Source organism: Cricetulus griseus, chromosome 3, assembly GCF_003668045.3.
Source record: "Cricetulus griseus strain 17A/GY chromosome 3, alternate assembly CriGri-PICRH-1.0, whole genome shotgun sequence".
NCBI lineage: Eukaryota > Metazoa > Chordata > Mammalia > Rodentia > Cricetidae > Cricetulus > Cricetulus griseus.
This window is the reverse complement of record NC_048596.1, coordinates 211,504,736-211,522,213: the sequence shown is the minus strand read 5'-3', so window position 1 is coordinate 211,522,213 and position 17,478 is coordinate 211,504,736. Positions and strand designations below refer to the sequence as shown.

Here is a 17,478-nt window from a genome sequence, read left to right as displayed (position 1 = left end):
AGCTTAATGATCTGTAGTTAATCATAAGAGGCTGACGGGCAGATGCTGTACAGCTGGGCTTAGGGTAGCCTTGCCCAGCTCTCCAAATGCCAAGGTGATTATAGCCATCAAGACCCAGATTCCAAGCAGGAAGCAAGAGCACCAAGAGTGGGCAGCAGACTTTCAGTATCACCCACCTGCCTGGCCCCAGACACACAACACCTCTTAGGAACTCCAGAGCAGGAAGAGTGCTGGACTTAGGACAATTTCTCTTCCTACTTGAATGCACACGATGTCACTAAATTTGTGAAAATTTTAGTATAATTTCTTGAACCTAGACAATGAGCATCAGAGGAGAAAGAAACTTAGATGTGTGTGTGCAGGGAGTGGGAGTATATAGAATATATGTGACGTGAAAGCAGAAGGGGACCAGTGGAGGAGGGGAGGGAACCAGCCAGAGGGGAACAGAGGATAGGGGAGAGGACTTAGAAGAGATGGATCAAGGAAAATAAAATATATATGAGAATACCATAATGAAAATCATTACTTTGTATAATGATTTAAGAAAAAAATCAAAGGGGGAGTGAGGGAGGAAGAGAGGAAGGGAGGAAGGCTTTGAAAAGCAAAATGTGAGTTTGAGAGTCATACAGTGTATTATTACTGGAGGCAGTTGCTAAGTGTTTGTGAAAAGTTGGTCTGGGCTGGGGAATGGCTCCGTGAGTAAAACATACAATCATGACAACCAGGGGGCTGAGCCCCAGAATCCACATAAAAACCAGAAGCAGTAGCACGGTGTCTGTGATCTTAGTGTATCTGTTCTGGGAGATGGAAGATGCAAACATGGGAGAAGTATCCAAAGCTAGGGGGCCAGAGTTAGCCTGGCTTATGTTTGAGACCCTGTCTCAAAGTGGAAAGTGAGAACTGATATCCATGGTTGTCCTCTGACCTCCACAGTGCCCTCATTCTCTCCCTTCCTCTCTTTCTCTCTCTCTCTCTCTCTCTCTCTCTCTCTCTCTCTCTCTCTCTCTCTCTCTCTCTCTCCCTCTCTCACATGAGATAGGGGGGCATTTGTTTCAGACTTGTGTTTGGACCTCCCACCCAGTTACAGTTTTCGATATATTTTTATCTTTCCTCAAAAAACCCAGGTGAATTTAACAACTATAACAACAATAACTAAAACAATCCCATTCAAAAGTAACTGAAAGACTTGAACAGACATTTCACCAAAGAAGCACATGAAGAGAGTCAAGGTCATTCCCTAGAGAGCACATATCAAAAGCACATGGTGTTACTGTCACATCTGTTAGGTATTACTGTCACATCAAGAGCCAGAAAAACACAAGTCAGTTTCAGGGGCTGAGGCAAAAGAATCACTTGAAATCAGAGAGTCAGTGATAGCCTGGGCAACAGGGAAAGCCTGTCTCCAAATCAAACCGAAATCATAAACATTAGTGAGGATGTGGAGAAACTGCAACCTTTGTGTGCTGTTGGTAGGTGTGTAAAAAAAAATCACACAGTAGTTGTAGACAGTAGTATGGCAGTTTCTCAAAAGTTAAAATTATATCAACCATATGGTTCAGTAATTCTGCTTTTAGCTGTGTACTTCAAACAATTGAAACCAGTATCTTCAAGAAGTATCTGTACATTTGTGTTTCTAGCAAAATTATTTACAATAACCAAAAGGTAGACGCAACCCAAGTGTCCACAGTAGAATGACTACGTAAACACAATATAGTGAATCCTATGCCTAAAATAGTCCAATTGACAGAAACTAAGAACAGGATGGTGGTTGTCAGGGGTGAAGAAAGAGAAAATGGGGAGTTACTGTTTCTTGAAGAGTTTTGGTTTTACACAATAAAAGAGTTCTGGGGAATAGATGCTGGTAAATGTTGTACAACAATGTTAAAACAGTTAAGGATGCAGAAATGATTATTTCTCAAAGATGGTTAACATAGTATTTATGTTACACAATTATGTGTTTCACTATAATATTTTAAAAAGCATGAGTGGCTACCCAGCTATGATCCCTTAAAACTATAATAACAACCAACCTAGCAAGACATATGCATGGGTACAATAGTGGCATGAATGTTATGGAGGTAAATGTCTGGTTTCCAGTTAGAGTTAGAGCATGGTCTACAGGAGGAAATACATGCCTAGCATCTGACCAAGAGCCCATGGCTGGGGAGCTCACCTACTACTATTTCTTACTTTGCTAAGTTGACTCAGTATCAGACTGCCCTCCAAATTTCTATCTCTATACCCGTAGAGTATTGTAGCTCTCAGACCCCATCAGAGAAAATTTGTTCAGGAAATAGTGGTTAACACAGAAACTCAGAACTAGTCAAAGTACAGAGATTAAGTATCTGAAGAGTGCTTATCCACAAATGGTGGGTCAAGATCACACTCCTCCCACAAGGATTGGGGCCTATCATTGAAAAGGATGTGGAAAGATTATAAAAGCCAGAGGTCAGGGAAGAGCAGATGGAAACAGTGCCTTCTGGAGATGACAGGACCACTGCACTCACGAACTCACAGCAGCTGGAGTTGCCTACAAAAGACCTGCATGAGAAAAGAAAAACAGTCTCCATTCTACAATAGCATGTGGAGGGACTCAAAAGCCCCTTCCCCAGGTGAGATTTGTTGAGAATGACAGCTGCTGTGGAAGGAAGAGAGTTTTGTTTTGTTTTGTTTTGTTTTGTTTTGTTTTTGGAGACATCTCTCCACAGCCTTGGCTGTCCTGGAATTTACTCTGTAGATCAGGCTGGCCTCCAACTCATGGAGATCCACCTGCCTCTGCCTCCCAAGTGCTGGGATTAGAGGGTGTGCACCACCACCAGCCAGCCAAAAGAGAGTTTTTTTTTAAGGCTAGTTCGACCATGCTCCCGTGAATGGCACCACCCCAGGAGTATGTGGGTAGCACAAACTAGACTCAGTCAATTGTACTAAAAAAAAACGAAAAAAAGAAGAAGACATGAAGCTGGAAGGAGTGTAAGGGGTGTGAGGTATCATGGGAAGACCTAAGGGGAAGAGTGGAAACAAATAACAAAATACACTGTATGCATATATGAAATTATGAAAGAATTAATAAAAAGTATATTTTAAAACGTTTAATAAATAGGAGGGCTAGAGAGCTGAGAAGTTAAGAGCACTGGCTGCTCTTCTGAAGGACCTTGGTTCGATTCACCCCCCATTGCAGCTCACAAATGCCTGTAACTCCAGTCACTGGGAATCCAATACCCTCTTCTGGCCTCTGTGGGCACCAGGCACCCACATGGTACGCAGACAAACATGAAGGCAAAACACCCATACACATAGAAATAATTAAATTTTAAAATCACATATATAACTAAAACAAACAAACACCCAGTGTGAGTGAGTGGCTATCCCCTGAGAAACCTGGGCATTGGAGGAGCAAAAGGAAAACAAAGGAGGAAAGCCAAAAGAGGGACTTGATCTCGTCTTCATAAAGAACTAATTATAATTTGCTTTTTTTTTTTTAACAGAGTCACTTTTCTCTCAAGAAAGGAGCTGCAGCCCTAGGGATCGGAACAGACAGCGTGATTCTGATTAAATGTGATGAGAGGTGAGCAAGAAATCTGCATCCCTGTCAGTTAACCATTTAAAAATGCCCCACAGATAACTCTTTGTCTGAAAGAGGAGATGACTTTTGGGCAGCAATCCTGCTTCGGTCTGAGACAGGGCCACACATTGTTTCTTTGGAGCACAGACTTGCTTGGAGTCTCCAGATGTTCCTTGAAACCATGGAGCCTTTCACAACTCCTGGATGAATTGGAACCTTTGTTAAATCAATCAAAACTGTCCTCAGTAGCTGGTGTAGAGGGTCATTTATCACCTGGGCACATTAGCAACAGGCGATTGAAGCAGTGACTGATGCTGAGGCAACACTGAGCAGCATGGATTATGTAAACTTGCTGAAGTAAGTGATGCCCCCATCAGCTCAACAGCTTTGGGCAGCAACCAAAAGTTCTTCTTGGGGAAACTGTCTTAATTGGTACCCACAATTCACAGCTTTCTAGAAAATACTTATGATTCCACTGTGGGCAGAGCAGTAAAAAATCATCTTTAGATAATTTGTGTAAAGAACCATTGACTGATAAACCTGGAACTTATAAGAAATCAGACACAATCTTTAAAGGATTGAGTAAGAACGTTCACTAAATTAAAAGAAAGCAGGACAATGAGCCATTTATCATTCCAAAGGTGTTTATCAAACAGCTAAGCTCTGGCTGCCCACCATGTCACCAGGCTACAGAAAACCTCAGGGTGTCATCTCCATTCTCTGACAGCAGAGGATGTAGGTGGGAAGATGCCATAGATTAGAAGGCAACTCTGGCATGGTTGGATTTTCAGTGTAGGGTATACTATGTGTGATGCTGAGGTAGGGGAAACTTGGTGAAGCAATTGGGAGGAATCTGGAGTTTTCCAGGGGAGAGAGTGTTAGATGGGCAAGGAAAAGGCAGGGACAATTACAGAAGACAGGATACCTCAGGTATATCCACAAAAGGAGTAGGATGGAACACATTATGAGGCTCAGGGGGTGGGCCTGTCAGAGAAGAAAGAGAATCGTGGCAAATATGTTTGGCCATGTGAATGTGGAAAGGTCTAAAAACCCCCAAGACAGATTGACAGATGTATTGACCTCTAAGTGGTGATATTAACGACTGTCACTTTACTTACTGCCTGATTTTATTTATTTGCAATAAACACCTTATTTTATAATGGGGGAGGGGTGGACACAGTAGTGCTCGGCTGTAACTCACTAACTCGGTAGACTGAGGCAGGAGGGTTTCAGCTTCAAGACAATTGAGCTACATGTAAAGACCTCGTTTTAAACAAGTGAGGATAAGAGAAAGAGAGACAAAGATGGAGATGGAAATGGAGAGAAGGAGACAGAGACGGACATACAGACAGATGAGGACAGAAATGTATGTGCCATTTTTCCTTTGAGTCGGGGAGAACTGAACCTATCACTAACCTGGATAGATCTGCAAACAAGGCAACTTGAAAATGCTTCTCTCCAAACATGAAGTGACAGAAACCACCCTCCAGGAAGCAAGGGAGGTCCAGGAAAAGGGATCTAGCAATAAGACAGTAAGGAAGCGATGAAGGCTTACAGTAAGGCAAACAGTTTTCAATAGAAGACCTGTCTCATATTCCTTCTTATGAGATACATAAGAACTAAGATTTGAAGTTCTTTGCAAAAAATAGGCATCAGCTTTGTATTTATTTTCTTTATTTTATTGCTAGAATAAATTGCTGAAGGGAAATGTATTTCTAAATATAACACAATAGAATATAGAGAGTTAAATTTAATATTTTTATGCATATACAGCTAATCTAAGTAAGAAACCAATAATTTAGAGAAGATCACCCAGGCAGACCCTGGGCCTCTGGCCTACTTAGTCAACAGCCTAGTTAACAGATCTCCCAACATGGAATCCCAGTGGGATGACAGGTGACCTGTGACAGCATGGGGAGCTATGGTCTCCACGAATTAAGACATCAGTAATGCTGTTTTAATTATAATGCTCCAGTGGAATCAGGTGTCACCATGGAAGTGGCCTTGAGTGAGGTGGCTGCAGCAAGGGTCCAGCTGCCTGATGGCAGATTAATCAGAAATAGTCATGCTCAGAAGGAAAGGGTAAGCCTGGAAGAAGACAGAAAGAGGACAAGATGCAAGAAAAGGGACCACAGACAGGCCTTCCAGCAAGAAGCCCCAAAGGGTATCATTAGCCAGCAAGAAGCAGAGAAAAGTGCAAGAAAAGGGGAATGCTGGGAAGGAACTCGGCGAGATGCAGAATCACTAACTGGCCGGACATCCTTAATTTTGAAGTTTTTTTTTTTTTTCAACTATTTTAGAACCCATTTGAGAGACTGAATGTAATGAGTCTCTTTCTGTATTGGAGATTTTTTTATAAATTATGAAAGCTCAGCCTATAGCTTAGGTTTGTTCCTCACTAGCTCTTATAACTTCATTTAACCCATTCCTATTAATCTACATTTTACCACATGGCTTTTTAGCTTTCTTTCATTCTGGATGTCCAACTCCTTCCATGGCTCATTGGCTCATTGGCATCTCCCCTGTGCCTTGATTATGCTCTTACATCCTCACTCTTCCAGAAGTCGCACCTATACCTTCTGCCTAGCTACTGGCCAATCAGGTCTTTATTAAACCAATTACAGCAATATATCTTCACATAGTGCACAAATAATTCACAACAACTGAACAATGCTGTGCAGTTTTGACCAAAAAAGCTACACTGCTAGGTGTCCCCTCATGTCTGTCCCCTGGGAAGCACTGAGGATGAGGAGTCATCAGACAGTGGGGACCTGGGGCCTCTTCTCCTTATGTTCAGGAGCCTTGGGGAAGGAAAGGGTGGGGGAACAACATGAAAAAGAAGGAAACAGATTCCCTGTTTTTCTAGGAAGGAAAAAAAAGGATAAGAAACATTAAGAAAAAGAAAGCCTGGGGGAGGGGTGGAAGGATTGTAAAGTGGGAGGTAAAGCAAAGAGGAGAATGCAGAGAACAAAATGCATTATAATTTTACCACCAAAAGCAGTACTTGGTTACAAAAAAAAAAAATAGTGAAAATTTTCCACCTGAAAACCTTTAAAAACTCTGGAGGGCGATTATTGTCTAAACCATGGAGGGTTCTTTTCTAAACATTTAGGTTGGTTCTTTCTTTCTTCTTTTTTCCCCTTCTCTTTGTCTATTTGTGATCACGTTTTCTTTTTTCCCTAGATATGATAATGTAAATATTTCCCATGTTACTGAAACACATATGCATTGTAACAGGTAATATCACGAAGTACTATAGTCACCCACAGGGCTGCCGATGGAGCTCACTCTGACTTCCCATCAGCTCAAGTGCTAGCTCGGGCAAGCGCTTCTTTGTGCTTTAGTTTCTTTATCTGAAAAAAAAAAGGAAAGAAGGGATGCCTGCTTTATGTAACAACAAAGACAAAATGTATCTGGAATGGGATTAGAACAAATATTCATCCGCTAGTGTGCATCTATTCCTGACATTACTACCAGAAGCCATTTTTCTGTTCTTTAGTGAGTATCCTTTGTCCATGCACTACAACTTAAGTCATGTTGGATGTTTTTTTAAAAGGAGTACACTGAGCCAGAGTGCTAACCAAAGCTGTGGCTAACACACTGCCTCAGCAGGATCAGACCAGAGTAGGGTAAGGAAAAGTTAGTAACTGTACAAAGTCTTTCATGTTGCATTGATAATTAGTAGTTTTTAGCTTGCATTTAAGAATGAGATCGCAGATTTAATGATTTAAGTGAAATCCAAGTGTTGTGGACAGGAGCCAAGGAAGCAGCCTTGGACAGGCAGAGCTCCAGTTTAGAAAACCACTGAGGGGTGGCAAATCGAGGCCCTGATGTGCTTCCCAAAATGGAAACCTAGATCTGCTCCCTATAAACTCTCACAGCCTGTGCCTCCCTTTCTTCCTCACTCTCTCTAATTAGCATAGAAATTAATGGGTTTGTTATGGCATTTTTCCTATGTACTTTCTATTAGTCTTTCTGCTTTAGTTCCCCTCAGCCCTCCTCCTGCTCTTCTCTGGCTCTAGTGGTCACCTCAGCCTTCAGGTCACATGTATTTACTTTTGGTCCCTCCCCACTTAAGAGCTCCTTTTCCTTTCTAATGATTTTTTTTTTAATTTTTGTGACCTATACTCATATCCTTGCACAAATATAAAAATTAAAACATAGAATTTATATATGAGAGAAAGCATCGGGCAAGTGCCTCCTTGTGCCTTGGTTTCTTTGTCTCATTCCTTGGATCTACTCTTTCTAGGTGGTCACATTAGTCTAGTGATGGCTGGGGTGGTGGGCTTGCTCTTATTTTTCAGTGAAAAGTTCACAATTGGGGAGGACTTTTCTAGTGAAGGAAATCAGAGTGCATGTTTGGATGGACAGACCCGCAGCCACACGTGGAGGAAGATCCCCACAGTTAGCCTCCTTTGGCATTCATAGGGACTAGCTTTGGTGATGTGTTTAAAGTGAAACTCAGTCCTTAGTTGAAACCATAAAGGAGATATGCCACATATTTAAGTTTTCATTTGATTAGACTGTGTTCTCCTGACTTGAAAAAAAAAACATTCTAAGTTTATATATACTGTCTTAGTTAGGGTTCCTGTTCCTGCGAAGAGACACATGACCACAGAAGTTCTTATAAGGGAAATATTTCACTGACTTACAGTTTCAGAGGTTTAGTCCACTACTGTCATGGTGGGAAGCAGGCAGACATGGTGCTGGAGAAGGAGCTGAGAGTTCTACATGTGGATTTGAAGACAGCAGGAAGAACAACACTAGGCCTGGCTTGACTTCTGAGACCTCAAAGTCTGCCCCTGTAACATGCTTCCTCCAATAAGGGCACACCTATTCCAACAAGGCCACACCTCCTAAAATAGTGCCATTCCCCATGAGCCTATGGGGCCATTTTCATTCAAATTACCACATATATTCAAATAAAAATAGAGAAAGATAGGGCAGTATAAACGTTCAGTTCATCCCTTCTATCTTAATGGAAATTACCATAACTGAAAATTATCTTTACTTGTACAAATTAATTACATTCAAAAGAGTGAAGTATAAAGTAAACTCTTTAACTCACAAACCCAAATTTAAGAGTGTTTTATTTCCTTCCTAGTGAAATTTTTAATATTCTCAGTGATAGTGTTACCAAATTTTTACTCATGTGCCATTGGGTCTATTCTCTTTCTCGAAGTTGGTATACTCTCATCTGGAAGTAATAGTCACAGATTTTTTAAATTAGAGGAACCCAAATTGGTGACCTGTTTGTATATTGTAAGGACAGAAAAGCACATTAATATTTATATTAATATTAAAGCACATAATATTGGAAAAGGAGAGAAGAATAGCACAAGCTAGCCCTTACCTAGAAAGGCAGATGCCAGGAGGAGAGTGGAGTCTTTGGTTTTGTGTGCCAGTTAATATTGATAGGTCAAAATCAGGAGGGAAGTGCTGAACCCACAGCAATTTTTGAGCATTATTGTAATAAATATGTAAATGTTTTGAGCATTTATTATTAAAGTAATAGTCACTTTAGAAACAATAACTGTCTGTGACTACCTCTTTTCTCCAAGTTTTTATAATCTGATTTGAAAACAATATATAATGATTAAAATCAACTATGAAATAGGAGAGTTCAGAAATACTCCATAATGTCAACAATAACCTATTTTTTATTTTAAAATGACCTTTAAAGCGCGTGTGCGGTGTGTGTGTGTGTGTGTGTGTGTGTGTGTGTGTGTGTGTGTGTGTGAGCATGCGCGTGCACGTGCACGTGCACATGCTCATGCATGTGTAAGCTGGAGGACAACCTCATGTGTTGTTTCCCTCCATTGCTGTTCACTTGTTTTTGAGACAGGTCTCTCATTGGCCAGGAACTCACTGGTTAGGCTGGACTCTCTAACCACCACCCTGCCTGCCCCACTACCAGCACCCAGCACCCAGCAATAGAGCAGATGATTTAACAGCTCTTCACTCTCCTTCATCCAGAGCCCCTCTTCTAGTGTGCTTTGCTTTTTATGAGATGATTTGTTTTCTTCTCTGTTTTAAATTCTTTTATTTCTATCTCACTATGATGCCCAGGCTGGCCTTCCTGCCTTAGGCTCCCAAGTGCTGGGATTGTAGATGTCCTTGAGAATACCTGACTATTTCTGAAGGGCTAGATAATTTGTTTGGATTGTCTGATTTTTTTTTTTCTCATGATTCAAGTGATGTGTCTGGGGCAGGACTTCCAGGGAATCGTGTCTTTCCTGGGCATCTCAGCAGGAGGCTGGGCTCATTATTAATAACATCAACTCTAAATATTATAAAATGATTGTACTGTCTTTGCAGTGAGTACATGTGGGGAGGATGCCGTGTGTCCGGCAGCATTCAGCCTCTGCTTAGTTCAGCATCCATTTTCATTCTTATCTGAATTGTTTGGATGGTTGCAAGATGGTATTTTGTAACTTCATCCTTTCTTGTTTGTTTATCGATTCCTGCATTCTACCCAGGGCGGGGGTGGGGGGGCTCTTTCTGTATCTTTGTGTCTCTTTATTCTTTCTCTCGTTCTATCACCGAATGGACTCATGGGTACTTTCCGAAACTAATTCTTGCCATTGCCCTCTCCCACTCACTCTCTCCCCTCTCTTCCATTTCTCCATCTCTTTTTTTCTTTTCCCTTCAGACTTTCCTTTCCATTATCTCAATTGCTAGTAATTTGCTGTGACTGTACAGGGGATAAACCTGATAGAGACACATGATGCCTGCATGGACAGTGGTCACTGGCTGCACCCAGCTCAAGTGACAAGAATTCTATTAAGCTCCTCTGACTAATGTTAGAACACAAATTAGCTACTAGTGTTTTGTACACATTTTTGCTGTTTTAAAAACACTCCCCTAGCTTTTGAGATTATAGCTCCCTGTGCTCATTAAAGTGCCATACTTTGTCATACAATTTACTGAAACAACTGAAAATATAAATAATCTGGGGTCATTAAACTCTTTTGTTAAATTAACTGAATTGTGGCCAGTGCTACAACTGAAAATGCTAATGGCCTCCTTCAGGCCCCGGGGGAGCAGCTAAGGGCACAGTAACAGGACAGACTATTGGAGAGACACTGAACCAGTTATTAGAGAGCAGAGCTATGAAGCCCAAGCGTCCAATTTCCTCTGAATTTCTATGCAGAAAACTCAGGAACACTTGTGATAGCCTATATGAGGAAGTTACAAAAGAGTAACAGCCAAGACTCATTGCTTATTGCATGTAGGCACAGTCTACCTGCTGTACATAATGATCTAATTAATTCACCTAATTAGAAACACCAAGGGGTATATTGCCTCATATGTATCCCTACTGACACAATATATTATTTTTTGTTGTCACGCAAGCAACGACTTCAAACAGTATGGCGAGGTCTCCTTTCTCATTTAGCTTGTAACATATCCACAGATGCTATGTCCAAGGTCACATGGCTAGTAAGTGAAGAGTCAGGACTCAGGCTCAGAAGAACTACCAACTTTCAGCACTTAAGATAACTACTTTCTCTCCAATCATTGTTATCATCAAATGCATAGCACCATCTTAACCGCATTGTGGTACACCTTAGCGGCATCACACACTCTCATTTTCAACCATCATAATGAAAATGGAAACCATGCCCCCATCAGACAATACTTGCTCGTCACCCTCTTCCCCAGGCCCACCAATCACCTTTCACCACACATTCTCACGCATTTGGACACTCTTGGGTCCCACTCATGAAAGCATTATCACACAGTGACTTTTTGTGAGAAGTCTTGGCATGATATCTTCAAGCTTTGTCCCCATGTTTATACCTTGGAATTCCTTCCTTTTCAGGAGTAAATAACATCCCATTGAATTCATGTGTGCCATGTTTGTTGATTCATTTTCAGTTTGGGGTGTATAGATCTGTTAGCTCCTTGGTTAAACTAATTTTTTCCAATTAAAATTAGTTGTTTTCTTATTTTCTCCTTTGGATAGATCATTGCTGGCATAAAGGATGCCACTAATTTTTTTCTGTGTGGATTTTGTGTCCTGCAGCATCACTGAATTGAATTATTCTAAACAACTTTGTAGAGGAGTCTTTAGAGTTTTACATATGATCTTGTCATTTGAAAGCAGAAAACTTAACAATTTTTTGTTGGGCTTGGTTGTATCTTACTTCCTTTTCTTGCCTACTGTCCCTGTTAGGACTTACAGTGCTATGTCTACTAGGAGTGACAAGACATGTCATCCTTGTCTTGTTTCTGATCTTAAGCTTAGGGTTTTTTTTGGCACTCAGTATGATGGGCTAACTGTGGGATTTTCATATGTGGCCTCAACTGTGTTTCCTTATACTTTTTCCATACCTGACTCATTGGGAGTTTTTATCATGTAGTGTTGTGTGAAGCTTTATTTACTCTTTTGGCTTTTTGAGGGCCTGCCACCCAGCTCCCAAATAAATTACACATGGAGGCTTATTCTTAATTATGAATACCTGGACTTGGCTTGGCTTATTTCTAGCTAGCTTTCCTTAACTTAAATTACCCCTTTTGTCTTTGGGCTTTTTTCCTTTTCTTATTTCTGTATATCTTACTTTCATTCTTACTCTGTAGCTGGCTGGGTGACTGGGTGACTGGGTGACTGGGTGACCGGGTGGCTGGGTGGCTGAGTGGCTGAGTGGCTGGGTGGCTGGGTGGCTGGGTGGCTGGGGTGGCTGGGTGCTGGGTGGCTGGGTGGCTGGGTGGCTGGTCCCTGACTGCTCCCCTTGTTCTCTCTTTGCTCCTTGTTTCTTCTTCTATTTATACTCTCTGCCTGCCAGCCCCACCTATGGTTGCTCCTGCCTTGCTATTGGCCATTTTCAACTCTTTATTAGGACCATCAGGTGTTTTGGACAGGCAAGGAATCACAGCTTCACAGAGTTAAGCAAATATGGCGTAAACAGAAGTCACACACCTTAAAATAATATTTCACCACAGTGTAGGGATGGTGATTCTTATCAAATGCTGTGTCTGCAACTATGGAGATGGTCATGTTTTGTCTTTCATTCTGTAGATATGTCATACTGTGCTTTCTGATTTGCATGTGTTGAGCCACTCTGTACCTCAAGGATAAATTGTGTCTGGCTGTGGTGTTGGATCCTTTTGAAATACTGTCCTGTTGACTTCCTGGTGTTCCCTTGAAGATCAGTGCATCCATTATAATCCTGCATGTTTCTTTCAGGCAGTATCTTTTCCTTATTTCCATGTCAAGTTAATTCTGGCCTTGCAGAAAGCATTTGGAATAATATTCATCCCTTGTCCTTTATACAGAAGTTTGTAGAGACTGTTAGTGATCCCTATTTAAGTGTTTAATGAAATGCACTTGTAATGCCAGTAGGTTATGGGAGGGGGTAAATTTTTGGTTGCTTATTCAATCACTCTACTTGTTAATGCTTGGACCTTCTTTTGCCATTAAGGTGTCATTTTTTTTTATTTTTTCCCTCCATTGTTTTATTTAAATTAGAAACAAGATTGTTTTACATGTCAATCCCAGTTCTTTCTCCCTCCCCTCCTCCCGTGCCCCCAGTAGCCCCTATCTATCCCATACCCTTTCTGCAACTCAGGGAGGGTGAGGCCTTCCATGGGGGATCTTCAGGGTCTGTCATAACCTTTGGGATAGGGCCTAGGCCCTCCCCCATGTGTCTAGGCTGAGGGAGTATCCCTCTATGTAAAATGGGCTTTGGGGATAAGTACTGATTTACCACAAGAGGCCCCATAGATTTGCAAGGCCTCCTCACTGACACCCATGTTCATGGGGTCCGAATCAGTCTCATGCTGGTTTCACAGCTATCAGTCTGGGAACCATTAGCTCCCCCTTGTTCAGATCAGCTGTTTCTGTGGGTTTCACCAGCCTGGTCTTGACCCCTTTGCACATCACTCACCCTTCTCTGCAACTGGATTCCAGTTCAGTTCAGTGTTTAGCTGTGGGTGTCTGCTTACATTTCCATCAGCTGCTAGATGAAGTGTCTAGGATGGCATGTAAGTTAGTTATCAATCTCATTATCAGGGGAGGGCATTTAAGGTATCCTCTCCACTGTTGCTTAGATTGTTAGTTGGTGTCATCCTTGTAGATCTCTGGACATTTCCCTAGGGCCTGATTTCTCTTTGAGACTCTCTCTATTATTGTATCTCTTATCTTGCTCTCCTCTATTCTTCCCCCAACTCAACCTTCCTGCTCCCTCATGTCCTCCGCATCCCTCCTCTTCTCCCCTTCTCATTCTCCTAGTTCCCTCTCTCCTCTTCCCATGCTCCCAATTTTCTCAGGAGATCTTGTCCCTTTCCCCTTATCCGGGAGATCATGTATGTCTCTCTTAGGGTCCTCCTTGTTTCCTAGCTTCTCTGGCGATATGGAATGTAGGCTGGTAATCCTTTGTTCTATGTCTAAAATCCATACATGAGTGAGTACATACCGTGTTTGTCTTTTGTGACTGAGTTACCTCACTCAGGATGGTTTCTTCTAGTTCCATCTATTTGCCTGAGAATTTAAAGTTTCCATTGTTTTTTTCCACTGAGTAGTACTCCATTGTGCAAATGCACCACATTTTCTATATCCATTCTACAGTTGAGGGGCATCTAGGTTGCTTCCAGGTTCTAGCTATTACAAATAATGCTGCTATGAACATGGTTGAACAGATGTCCTTGTATGAATGTGCTTCTTTTGGGTATATGTCTAAGAGTGGAATTGCTGGATCTTGTGGTAGATTGATTCCCATTTTCCTGAGGAATTGCCATACTGGTTTCCAAAGTGGCTGTACAAGTTGGCACTCCCACCAGCAGTGGAGGAGTGTTCCCCTTTGTCCACATCCTCCCCAGCATAGACTGTCATTGGTGTTTTTGAGTTTAGCCATTCTGACAGGAGTAAGATGGTGTCTCAGAGTTGTTTTGATTTGCATTTCCCTGATGGCTAAGAATGTTGAGTACTTTCTTATGTGTCTTTCAGCCATTTTATATTCTTCTATTGAGAATTCTCTATTTAGTCCTGTATCCCACTTTTTAATTGGATTATTTAGTATTTTGGAAACTAACTTCTTGAATTCTTTGTATATTTTGGAAATCAGATGTGGGATTGGTGAATATCTTTTCCATTCTGTGGGCTGCCATTTTGTCTTGTTGACTGTGTCCTTTGCCTTCCAGAAGCTTCTCAGTTTCAGGAGGTCCCGTTTATTAATTGTCAATCTCAGTGTCTGTGCTACTAGTGTTATGTTCAGGAAGTGGTCTCCTGTACAAATTTGTTCAAGGGTACTTCCCACTTTCTCTTCTAAGAGGTTCAGTGTGGCTGGATTTATGTTGAGGTCTTTGATCCATTTGGACTTAAGTTTTGTGCATGGCGATAGACTTGGATCTATCTGCAATCTTCTACATGCCAGCATCCAGTTATGCCAGCACCATTTGTTGAAGATGTTCTCTTTATTCCATCATATAAATTTAGATTGTCAAAAATCTGGTGTTCATAGGTATGTGGGTTAATATCAGGGTTTTCAATTCGATTCCATTGTTCTGTCTATTTTTGTGCCAATACTAAGCTGTTTTCAAGACTATAGCTCTATAATACAGCTTGAAATCAGGGATGGTGATGCCTCCAGAAGTTCCATTATTGTACAGGGTTTTTTTGAATGTTTGGACTTTCTAACATCTAACGATGAATGCTCATAGAAAAAAATTAAAGAGCGTTATTATTCTTATTCTTAACTTTAATGGACCAGTATCTAGAGTACTACATTTTGGTATAATACTGACACTTATTTTGAAATAGATGATTTCAATTGTGTCAAATAAGTACCCTAGTTTTCTTAAATTACCAGGAATTTGCTTTCTCTCTTCGCACTTCCTATGCTTCATCTCTTCTCTTCCTCCTCATCCTCCCCCATCTTCCATTCTTCCTCCTCTAGAATAGATGTTGTTGAATGTTAAGATGCATTTCATAGCTAGGTGTGCTGGTACATGCTTGTAAAACCAGTACTTGGGAAACTGAGACAGGAGTATCTGGAGTTAACATAAAAAATGCCTTTCATACTTCAGTTGGGGTACCACTGTGACTTCCGCATTTTGATATATTGCAGAGATGACATACACTGATATTTCCTAATAGTTCCCACTTTTACACACCTGTAACAAATCCCACTTTGTTCTGGTGAGTCTCTAACTTCCTTATTTGTTTTCAAAGAGGTCCTGATTTCTTGGAGAATTTGCAGCATTATTTATAAAATGTCTCCATATTTAACAGAGCCAGCAAATTTCAGAAAACAAATTCCATTCTTTTCTGTATGAATTTTAACCCATTATTACCCATGGTAGACTTGTTAAGATTCACAACCAAACCAACGCCCTGTATTGGGGCTGCTGCTTAGACAGACTTTCTTCCCACTTGTTTCTGTCTTTGGTTTTGTCAGTTTGATTGTGTTTGTTTTGTTTTCACTCTTGTTTTTTTTATTTTTGTAATTAAGTCATTCTCTTCAAATTTCCTATACATTTGTTTTTTTCTTTCCCCCTCTCCCCCCTCCCCCCCCTCTCTCTCTCTGTGTGTGTTCATGAAGACACACAGAAGCAGAAAAAGATGTTGGGTTTCCTCTATTGATATCTACTTATTCCCTTGAAATAGGGTCTCTCACTGAATCTGGAGCTTCACCATTTTTCTTCTTGTTTGTTTCTTGGCTAGGCTGGAAGGCCATTAATCCTCTGTCTCCATCCTTCTCCCTATCCCCCCCCAACACTGGAGTTATCAGGCAAATAAAGTCAACTTCCTGGCTTTTACAGGGTACTAGGAATCTGAACTCAGGTCCTCATGCTGGCATAGGAAGTCCTCTTCTCACCCACTCTAGCCTCGAAATTTCTATATATCCTCCAGCCAATTCTTAAAACTTGTTTTTGCCTAGGGAAGAATCATGTATTTCCCCAAGAATTTTAATATTAATCTAGATTCACACAGAGTTAATTTTATATATTCAGAGTCTTTGTCCACACTCTCCTTTCTCCTCTGAAATGCCTCTGTTTCTCTTGGTCATCTCACACATGTGAACAGTTTTTCATTTTACACTGAAGTGACCCAGCCTCCTCTGACTTACTAGTTTGGTCCACTTCGTTGTTTGCTTCTCACTAACTAAAGGTGTCTCTTCTCTCCGTTGGCATCATCTTATGCTGTTTCCTTAACTTCTTCAGCTATTTAGATGTTTTCTGTTCAATTTCAAAACATTTAGGGCTACATACTTTCTTGTAAGGAAGATTTGGTGTGCTTCTTATTTTTATACCTAATAGTCTCACATCATTATTTTTTCTTCTAAAATCTTTTTTGTTGTTTTCCCGTTTTATTTATTTTCTTTTTTGTAAAATCTTTTTTGTGAAATATAATTTGATCGTACTCTCTCCCCTTCTCCAACTCCTCCCAGGCCCTCCTTACCCTTCTACCCATCAAGCTTCATCCTCTTTCTTTCCAAAACAAACAAAACTTAAAGCAAGCAAACAAATAAACAACAGCAAAAAATCCAATAAGACAAAAAAAATAATGCCAATGCCAACACAAAATGAAACAAAAAGCCCACAAAACCACCACAGAGTTAATTTTGTGCTGGGCAGCCATTCTTGGGCACGAGTGTGGTTGATGTATCCAGTGACACTCCATCAGAGAAAACTGATTTTCCCTTTCCTAGCAGATTTCAATTGCAAATAGCTTCGTGGTTGTGGTGGGGCCCTGTTCCCATTTCCCTTTCTCAGTGCTGGGACTTTTTTCTAGCTTGAATCTATGTGGCTCTTGTGCATGTTGTCACAGTATCTGTCACTTTGTATGAGCATCAGTCTGGTTGTGTCTACAAGACACTGTCTACTTGGAGTGATCCATTACCTCTGGCTCCTAACAAATCTTTCTGCTCCCTCTTCCAAACACATCCCTGACCCCAGAGGGGAAAGGTATGATA

At 41.0% G+C, this 17,478-nt stretch overlaps 1 protein-coding gene across 1 annotated transcript in view; it reads left to right on the top strand.

Annotated features, from left to right (window-relative positions):
• Gad2 (glutamate decarboxylase 2) overlaps positions 1–17,478 on the top strand; it is a 66,071-nt gene that overhangs the window by 21,918 nt on the left and 26,675 nt on the right. Inside the window, exon 8 of the mRNA XM_027405346.2 lies at positions 3,486–3,565. Coding sequence (XP_027261147.1) covers positions 3,486–3,565 — 80 coding nt within the window. The remainder of the gene's footprint in view (positions 1–3,485; positions 3,566–17,478) is intronic.